Genomic DNA, 10,509 nt, shown 5'->3' on the forward strand with positions numbered 1-10,509 from the left:
CCATATATAGTCAGAATGCATTGAGTGTACCAGTGCTCCATATTTGGTCGTAAGCTCTTCTTAGATTTAGATATGGCTCCACTTAAGATGTTAATTAGGGACATTATACTATTTTCTTTATAAGACAAAAAAAGAAAAAGAAAAAGGAATTGACTTAGTTGCAGTCCATCACCAAGGCTTTCTTCTTCTGATCTCTCTCTATCTTTCTCATCTCTCTGTGGATCACTTGGTGCTCGCGAGGAGGATTTGGGGAGAGATGGCTCTGTCCACAACTGCAGGGATTTTCGGGTCTCCTACTTTGCAAGTGTTGCTGGATAAAACCAGTACGTTCTTACAGAGGAAGTACGAGCTGCACTCCTGTGTAAAAAGCAAGCTGGAAAGGCTCGAAGAACTGCTCATAGAGGTCCACAGCGTAGTCGAAGCAGCGGAGAAGATGCAGCAGATCCAAAATCAATCATTAAAACGATGGTTGATCAACCTCAAGAACGTAGCCTACCAGGCGGACGACTTGCTCGACACCTTCGAGTACCGACGCCTTCAACAGATAGCCGAAGGCGAGGTGAGTTCGACCAACTCCTCTTCCTCTCGCGTCTTCATATGTGTATGTGATACTGTCAGGAGCCTTTTTTCACCTGATGATGACATCGAAGAGCTGAGCAACCTTGTGGAGAGGTTAGAAAGGATTGCTTCTAATGTTGGGAACTTTATTCAGCTGTTAAGTTCAGAAGGGCGGTCTAAGAAGCCTGCAGACGTCGCCGGGCAGCGTATCACCGGTGGTTTGCTGGCTCTTGAACATAGTTTTGTCGGTCGTGTGAAGGAGAAGGAAGAGATCATCAACGTTCTACTGAGGACAGAGACTTACGGTGCCAACGGAAATGTTCCCGTCCTTCCATTAATCGGCATGGGTGGTGTCGGGAAGACTACTCTGGCCCAGGTCGTGTATAATGATGAGAGGGTGCAGAGCCACTTCTCCCTCAAGATGTGGGTCTGCGTCTCTGAGAGCTTTGATGTGGACAGGCTTACAAGAGAAATGTTAGATCAATCAGGTCGGCATGCCAGCAGCTATGCAGGTGTCACAAGTTTCAACAAATTACAAGAACTTCTCAAGGATAAGCTTCGCTTAGAGAAATTTCTTCTTATCCTCGATGACATATGGAATGAGACTCAGAGGCAAGCATGGGATACACTTAAAGCTCCACTGTGCTATGGGAAAGATGGAAGCAAAATCTTGTTGACCAGCAGACTACTAAAGGTTGCAAGACTGATGGGAACAATGGACCCACTTGAACTGCAGGGATTACCAGAGGACGAGTATTGGTCCTTCTTCAACAACTACACATTTAATGGTGCCAATCCAGAGGAGCATCCGAGATTAGCAGTCATTGCAAAGAAAATTGCTTCAAAGCTCAAGGGATCACCTTTGGCTGCAAAGACCGTGGGTGCAATGCTAAAAGATAATTTAGATGTTGATCGCTGGGAGAGCATTTCAAACAGTAACATATGGGAACTAGAGAAGGGTCAGGATGGCATAATGGCAGCTCTCAAACTGAGTTACCTGCACTTACCTGCCCATTTACAGCAGTGCTTTGCATACTTAAGCATATATCCAAAAGATAAGAGTTTCGTTCGTGGACTTGTGATACAAATGTGGATGGCACAAGGTCTGATTCGTTATGATAGCAGGAGGAAGAGAATTGAGGATGTTGGCGAGAGCTACTTTAATGAATTGCTATCAAAGTCATTCTTTCAACCAGGTGCTTGGTCCAATTGCTATACTATACATGATCTACTGCATGATTTGGCAGAATCTGTTTCAAAGGATGACTGCTTCAGAATTGAATCTGACGAATTCAGGACAATGCCAACCACCATTCGCCATTTATATCTAAAGACAAAACATCTGGCTACACTAAAGGAGAACACACTCATGTTGAATAAGTTGTGCACATTGATTTTGTATGGAGATAGAAATTTCCCTCCTCAAGATGCTGATCTTCAAGATGTGCTTATACAGCTGAGAAAGATTCGTCTGCTTGATTTGAGTAATTGCAACATAGAACAGTGTCCTGGCAATCTAAGTAGTCTTATACATCTGCGCTACCTAGATCTCTCTAGGAATGATAGATTGAAAAAAGTGCCGGAAGAATTATGTAAGATTTACCATCTACAGACATTAAATCTTGATGAACTGAAATTGTTGGGTGTACCTGCAGGCATGAACAAGCTGATTAATTTGCGGCACTTGATTTGTTCTGCAGAAAAAGAATCAATGGTAGCAGGGATAGGGAAATTGACTTGTCTTCAAGAATTAAGCATGTTTCGTGTGCAAAAGACTCCTGGATTCCAAATTGTACAGTTGAAATATCTAAGAGAGCTTCGTGGATGCCTTAGCATTGAGAATCTTGATTGTGTGGGAAGTAAGGAAGAAGCCAAAGAAGCTAGGTTGTGTGACAAAGCGAACCTTGATGAATTAAGGTTAAGGTGGTATGACGAAAGGAATATGGAGGCAGATGAGGTGGAGAATGGAATATTAGAAGGCCTCCGTCCACATCCAAATCTCAAAAAGCTAGTCATAGTTGGTTATAGAGGTACCCTGTCTCCTAGTTGGATGGTTCTTAGTCATTCATTCACCAACCTAGTAAGACTTCACCTATACAAGTGTAGCGCATGGAAGGACCTTCCACCTCTTGGACAGCTTCCATGGTTGAAGGATCTTAAACTAAGTGGTATGGATGCAGTAAAAGAAATTGGTGCTGAGTTTCATGGAGAAAAGGGGTTTTTATCATTGGAGGAGTTGCTACTGGAAGACTTTCCACAATGGGAAGAGTGGTCTGCAAGTGAGGAGGTTGCTATGTTTCCCCGCCTCCAAAGCTTTGAAATCAGAGGTTGTCCAAGACTAAAAGCAATTCCACCCCTCCCACCTACACTCCAGAAATTTGAAATTGACGATGTAGGGCTAACCATCCTACCCAAATTCCAAATGGCATCATGTCCATCGAATTCTTTGTCGTCCTCTTCTACCTCCTCCTTATCTTCATCTTTAAAAACTTTGACTCTCTTTCGGTGCACTGGTCTGAAGTTTGTCCTAGGTGAATGGTTTCTACAGCAGCATAATAATTTAAGGCACTTAGTGGAGGTCAACATCGATCATTCTGAAGATTCTTTGGATGAGCCTAGGGAACTTCTGATACTGAATGGCTTTAGTGAACTCATTGGGCTTGAAAGTTTGAATATCGGGGACTCCAACATTTTTGTGACATCAGACATAGAGGAGGATAGAGGACTCCTACCTCCTTCCCTAAAAAAGCTTAGCCTTGAACATTGCTCTGTTGTTGACAACATAATGTCAAAGTGTCTTCGAGGCCTTTCCTCTCTTTGCAAATTGGAATTATTCAATCTCTCGGATATAACGATCATTTCTTTTCCCCAAGGGTTGCAACAGTTAACACGGCTGAAAGAATTACATGTTTCGAGTTGTGAAGAACTTTCGTCACTTGCCGGCCTTGAAGCCCTCCCTTCTCTTGAAACATTGGAAGTATCTAATTGTTCGAAGCTTACTGTCATAATTGTAAGTATTATCATAATGATATATAGTAAAAATCTTCCATTATCATTTAGATTATGATAAGTATTATAATAACTAATATTCTTCGTTCCTAGCACATTATGGTAATATATCTTATTTTATACTATTCTTAACCTCCCATATTTTCAAAAGATAATGTCAAAGTGTCTCGAAGGAATTGTTAATACTCAATCTCTTATGTATAAGTACCATTTCCTTTTCCCCAGGGGTTGCAACAGTCCACACAACTGAAAACGTTACAAATTTGGGGTTGGAAGAGCTTTCATCAATTGCGGACCTTGAAAACTTTCTGACGCAAAATATTTTGAAAGTATAAGAATAAGAAGAAGAAGAAGTGGGCTTGTGTCCTATATTTGGAACACATATATTTTATAAACATTCATGATTTTGTCTTCAGGGTTGATGCTACACGTAAGTATCAAATGTCCTGGCCTTCCAAAGGTTATTGAACCTAATCCTCTTGCTTTCTTTACATGATGCATGTTGCAAATAGTTCTTTGCTGTGCTGTAAAATTAAGAGAAAAATATTTCTATTGGCTCATAGCTTCTCTATTTATCAACAAATATAGTTAGCTTATGTTTTATGATGCTTATCACTTTGATCATTTCAAGCAAACTACCCTGGAATAAGGATGACATCAAGAACTTTGTTTTGGTCTTGACACATAATTAGCTTGTGGGTTTAGTCCAAACTCATCAAGCCAATATGTTGCGGTAATTTGGGGTGATTATTTGTGCTTTTCCTTTTCCATGGTAAGTGATTTTGCTTTTCCATTTGATTCTCCATTTCTGTGCTTCTTTTTTTTCCCTATATGCGTTGCCCTATCATCCTCATTTTTTGTTGCTTTCTTTTGATTTACGCCTAGATGCATGCAGATCAATCTTGTTATAGGATGCATCCATGCTCATATTGTTGTAATTATTTTTTTCTCGTATTTCATTTTCAAAATTTTGCAGAGGATCTATAAATTCTTTCTTATTTTGTGGTATTTCATTAGAATTAGTGTATCATGTTATTTTATGAGAAATCTAAGTGCTCTAGATTGCATTAATCTTTCTGGAATATGAAAATGTACTAATATATGATTTTACATCTATTGCTACTCAGATATTTGAAGTTTAGAGAAGCACTTAGTCAAAGATAACAACCACTAAATTTGACTATTATAGTCAATCCAACATAGTCTTCAACTCTTTCATCACCAAGCAACATCCTCATGTTTCAGTTTGCAATTTCTGATTATTTCATTTGATACTCATTTCTATTAGTTTTGACTCTTTCATGCTTTCTAAACATGTGAACACTTGATTAGGCTGGAGATAGTTTATACACTTGCTCTAAATTGAGGTGGTTTTTTGTTTTTCTCGTGCAGACGAAATAAATGGCTCCAGTTCGGGGCTTCAGTTCTGCTCATTTTCTTCCAGCACTTTGGAAAAGGTGATACTTTGCTTTAGTTTTCAGCTTTGAGGTCTTTTTATTTTGTTTATATTATTCTTTAATCATTGTTCTGTTTATATTGTTCCTGTAATACTTCTTAGTGCTTTCAAATAACTCTTAATAACTAATCTATCCAAGTTGTTTATTTTCTTTTCTAGTTGTGATATCTGGCTGCTATGTTAAACCTTGAAAACCAATCTGCAATAGATGAAAGATCAGGAAATTGTTGGTTCCCTGTTCACTGGAGCCTACAGTTAATTACGCCTCATAAGGAGACAACCTTTGATTGACTTGGTTGGTAATCTCCATTAGATAATATTTCATTAATTTAGTAATGCTAGAAAGACGAAAGTGCAGATAATTATGAAAATGGTATTATATGCAGGATTTATGTAGAATAATATGAGGAGTTCATACCAATTGGAATAAAAAATATTGGATATGTATTTTGATTTTTTTTATTTTTAAAGTATTTTTATTCTGATTTTATGTAGACTTATATAATGAGCAGTATAAGTCTTAGTATTTTTTTTTTCTCAGAACATTCTCCGTATTGAGATGAAGTTTCAAATGATTTTGACCTATGAGTCAAAAGAAATGGCCATCTTAATTTTTCCTAAAGTTTCAACTGAATGTTCAAACTGTTCATGAAATTTTCGTCCACTAATATTTCTAAGTAGTAATTTGAAGACTGATCCTTCTAGGTGATCCTCTGTATTTGTGTAAAATTTCAGATGATTGGGATGAATAAATTGAGAGATATGATCTTAAAATTCAGTTGTAACGATATTTTGCCAATAGAATATAAAGCACTTGCATAGTTGCATTCTTCGGTCTGCTTTTCAATATAAAAAACGACTCTATTTATAATCAACTTTCCATTCTATCAGGATGTAATTTCAGGTAAAATATTTTCAGTGATTTAGAATAAGGTATCAAAAGTTATGAGTGTTATGAAACACTACTGTATCAATCATATCCTGATACAACCTCTCTATTCTGATTTTCTTTCTTTTTCCAATTTGACATCTAGTTTATGGAAAATATTCAACATCCTTTATCAATATCATCATGTATCAACTCATCGTAGTTATATGTGCATTAAGTTTCAGGTGATTCAGATAAGTAGATTAAAACATATTTGCATGCCAAAAGATAAAAATGTCATGCACTTTCAACACTTGCCATTATTCAGCAAAATTCCTTGCGCAGCATGCCAAAATATTAAGTGACATATTTTAGTCTATTTCAGCATTGAGCAATCTTTAATGTTAATACTCTTTATAAGCGAAAAAGTTTCAAGCCATCTGACTACTAGTTCGGATGTTATGAGTGTTAAAAAATGCTATTCCACCAGTGTTTGCAAAACTAAACTTCATTCATCAGTAATGTTTAGGTGATGTGCCAAAGTATAATTCAGCCGTATTTTATGCAAACCCTATTGGATATCGAATCTCATATGATGTGTTACATATTTGAACTATTTTCAAATGATTTTGCTGCATGGATTAATATATATGACCGTGCCAAAACACATATCTAATTATATTTCAACCGTAACTGGAATCTACTTATTGTGTTACCTTTGTTTTATGGGCATGATAATGTAGGATATTGTAATATTAAATCAATTTTTAATTCAATTTTTAATCACTTCTGTTTGTTCATTTTCACCAGTACCATTTCAGATGCTTGATCCAGAGGAATTAATATTACAATTTCAAGATGATTTTGGATGCAATGGATTGTTACTGAATCTATTACATAAAATTAAAAAGATCACTTGAGTGCTCAAAAAATCTCAAACAACTTGCTCAATTAATATTTACATGAATGTGGAATCAAATTTAACGAATACGGCCTATCCCATGATTATGTCTGCATCATAAATTCCTCACAGTATTCCAGTATTTAAGAATAATATCAGACAAACATAATAATAGTCTTTCTTCATCCTTTACGAAGCTGCAATACTTTTTTTTTTTTTTTTGCATAATAACATATACCAACAGAAAGATATTGCATTGTGGCTAACAGAAGAAAATCCATTCACCTGCAAATAGAAGCAATCATAACATCAACAAAAAAAATAACACCAGCATAGAGAGAGAACTTTTCAGGAAGCAAGTCTCTGCAAAACTAGACTTTCTTGTAGGTGTTTACAGGTTGAGACTTTGCCCCCCACTTTGAAAACCAGCTGATGCATCTCCTGATAACCTTATAACGCTGCAATAGCATGCATATTTTATTAGAATATAAAAGAAAAAAAAAATACCGTTCTCTAACAGTTAAAGTTTTTAGAGTAATCAGTGAGTTAATATGGTACCAAAGCAAGAGGCTGTGGATTCAAATCCTGTATTAACTGTAGTAAAAATGTCTTTGCTCTTTTCTTTACGATCAGAATTCTCTTTTGCAGGTGTAAAGGGAGAATTCAAAAAAATTAATCAAAGCTGCAAAGGAGGATAGTTTTACAAGGCAAAACTCTTGTAGGTCAGAGGTCCAACTAGACAATAAATGGATACTATATTATAAGCATGTCTAGGCATTCATTTCTCCCTTGATTAAATCTGAGATGATAAAAATCAATGTACCTTGAATCCACGACTCTTATAGGGTCCAACTAGATAATAAATGGATACTATATTATAAGCATGTCTAGGCATTCATTATTCCCTTGATTAAATTTGAGATGATAAAAATCAATATACCTTGAATCCACGACTTTTATCTCTTACAGAAGTAGTAGGCTTTGGTGAAGGTGATTTTAAATCATCACTCACTTTCTTGAAGATGTCAGTATAATGTATATTAGATTCATTGCCATTAGGAAAAGGTGGCACTGTCACTTCTTCTCCCTGTTGATTCAGAAAGAAATTGCATCTTATTACTCCACATAACAGAAAAAGATATTATTGACTTTACTGTGTTTTTATGCAGGAGCGTATAGAGAAAGTGAGAGAACATGAGAGTTTACAGTTTCATAGTCTCGACGGCAAGAGCTCCCCCTGGATCCTCCTGTGGAAGGATTCTGTCTATGGCCTTTAGATGTAACTTTTCTATCTCGCAAAGAAGAACCTGATCCATGTACTGTTACTGGTTTGGCTTGAGAATTACCGTATCTCCCTTGCTCCATATAGTTCTGATGAGGTGGTCTCTGAGCAGCAGAATTATGATGCAAAGGACCCTTCAATTTTGGAGCCTGTGGCCTAATTTTGTTAGAAGAGGCATGAGCAGGTGGTGCATTTTTGTGAATAGCTTCTGGATTTGGATTAGGATCAGTTGGCATTGTCATTGGCCCTGGCTTTATTTTTCGCAGATCATCAAAAATAAGTGTATAAGAATCATCTCCAGAAGTTTGACCGTCCGGGAACGCAGGAACATGGTATTTTTGCTGCAGTTACAATTAAACAGCTTGTCGTGAAATTAGATGCAAGGAAAATAATGAAGTCATTCTTGAAAGAAAACTTAAGCAGTTCATATACTGAGACAATCAATGCAATAAATAAAGAAGACTTGAAAGGCATCCATGACAAGTTTTCATTGATTTCTTCATATTTGTTTAGGCGATAAGCATTCTGAAGACTCTTCTTCGTAAGATCAATCTGATTCTTCAATTTCCTCTGCACTTCCATGTTCCATCCAAGTCTATCCTATGTCACAATTAGTAAAACAGTTCTGCTGTAACTTTTTGTCATGTAGAGTTTCCATTTAATACATATCCATATCTTTTTCTTCATCGATTACCTCAATTATTGCCTGCAAAATCCTGACTTTTTTATACAATCTTCTACTGAAAACAGCAATTCTGCTCTTGTTACTTGGCATGTCAGCTTTCAACTTTGTTGGAGTTATAATGTGGGAGATCAAATCCACCAGAAATAAGGATCTAACGAGAGAAGGATACTGGGATGAAAGATTGAACGAAAAGGTTGAAGTTGGATGTTGCTAAATGGAGCAGCTAACTCTGCTTAATTAACGTTTATAATGATATTTGACAGGTTTCCAATATACCAAGCTGAAAGGAGAAGTACAAACCTCTTAAAAATAGAATGGAAAAGAAGGGATCAGAAAAGGCTACAACATATCTAGCATCAGTAAAAATTGAAAGATTTAAAAGAACAGTAGATTTACAGCATATTAAAATTGAATGTCTTTGGATAACATGGTTTACATTTGAAATTCTTGCTCCCAAATCTAGCACTAAAGAATCAAAAGATCTACATATATAAAGTAATGAAGTACTTTATGCATATGATAAATAAGATTCTGCAACAAAATAAACTGAGAAGCTACAACACAATATGTAGTTAAATGTCTATCATATACCATGTTCACAGCCAAAGCCTTTTGATGGACACCATCAATCTAAGGATGAAACCCAACAATTTATTTATCATTTCAAGAAAAAACGATAAGCTCCTCAATTTGTAGGATGATAGATACTAACTCTCAAGAGGAAAAAAAAAAAAAAGGTACAAGAAGAACTCACCGCCATTAGCCTCTTCAAATCCTCGAATAACAAACCACAGTGCTCGAGGGATCTTCTCCTAATCGAAGAAAACGAGGATTTCTTCGATTGCTTTGTAGAGAGGAGGAGAGAAAAAAGAAATAAGAAGACGGAAGATTGCAGTTGAAGTGCGCCATCCGATGGTTTTGAAAGTCTTCTTCATGACTAACGTACATATGATACTAAGATACTATTTTACTCAGCAAAAATAATATTATAAGGTTGGCAATTTATTATGCAACGTAGTCACACACTAACCCAAAGGGCTTTTAAATGAGTTCGGATTTAGCATAATGGAGTCTGTCTTTGTGTTTGCTCTTTTTACACATTTAATCTGAATTTATTCTTGCAAGGTTAAATGGATTGGATCATACTAACTCGTTTATGACTCGAGACCCATATAAATAAATTGTGTAATAAAGAGATCGCGTTCTAAGTTTAATATTTCAATTTATGTAATAAACAGCTCAATTTGACTCGATTGCCACCCCTATGTGAGAAGCATTAACTAGTTTTGCAAATTTCTATTTTGAGTACAAAGACCTCAATGTACTTTCAACTTAAAAGTATTTAGGCATTAGTTCCTCTATAGTCTTAAACTAAGCTTTTCTTTTTGTGTGTGTGTGTGATTAGTATGATAAGATGAGCTTAAAGATTACATGCTGATAACGAATGGTGTAATTATATTCTTTATATTTTAACACACCCCCTTGTGTTTGGTTGGTACTTTTATCAGGCCCGAGATATGGATCTGAATTCAGTAGAAATAAAGAAAATTAGTTCAATTGAAGCATCCCGTGTAATATTTTAAATCAAACTATGAATGCCTGGCACAAAGAGCTTCAAAACTAGTGGGCTAAACTAGGAGTATGTAAAGGTAGATTTAAACCCCCAAGCCAACTCAAGTTGTATGCAATCTTAATCGAAGCTATCTAATGATCAAAATTACTTGCAGTGTGAATATTTATAATTTAGACT

The 10,509-nt window shown here is 36.2% G+C and overlaps 1 protein-coding gene and 1 long non-coding RNA gene across 8 annotated transcripts; one reads left to right on the forward strand and one right to left on the reverse strand.

The window, feature by feature from the left end:
* The first annotated feature begins 103 nt into the window (after positions 1-103).
* Positions 104-8,760, forward strand: LOC140801685 (putative disease resistance protein RGA3). 7 transcript variants are annotated; one of them, XM_073156918.1, is made up of 6 exons: positions 170-559; positions 713-3,568; positions 3,793-3,997; positions 4,960-5,024; positions 7,441-7,514; positions 7,962-8,760. In XM_073156918.1, the coding sequence occupies exons 1-3, from the start codon at positions 257-259 to the stop codon at positions 3,877-3,879; spliced, it is 3,246 nt and encodes a 1,081-aa protein (XP_073013019.1). In that variant the 5' UTR covers positions 170-256; the 3' UTR covers positions 3,880-3,997; positions 4,960-5,024; positions 7,441-7,514; positions 7,962-8,760. The 7 variants fall into 7 exon arrangements, with proteins under 7 accessions (XP_073013015.1, XP_073013013.1, XP_073013017.1 ...); XM_073156914.1 differs by having other exon boundaries at positions 104-3,568; positions 3,793-4,027; XM_073156912.1 differs by having other exon boundaries at positions 104-3,568.
* Positions 6,861-7,879, reverse strand: LOC140801686 (uncharacterized). The gene is made up of 2 exons (XR_012111498.1): positions 7,733-7,879; positions 6,861-7,250 (listed from the first exon to the last, which is right to left on the reverse strand). It is a non-coding gene; the product is annotated as an uncharacterized lncRNA (long non-coding RNA).
* Positions 8,761-10,509: the final 1,749 nt, after the last annotated feature.

This window comes from Typha latifolia, chromosome 15 (genome assembly GCF_019914945.1).
Source record: "Typha latifolia isolate L0001 chromosome 15, TyphaL0001v2, whole genome shotgun sequence".
NCBI lineage: Eukaryota > Viridiplantae > Streptophyta > Magnoliopsida > Poales > Typhaceae > Typha > Typha latifolia.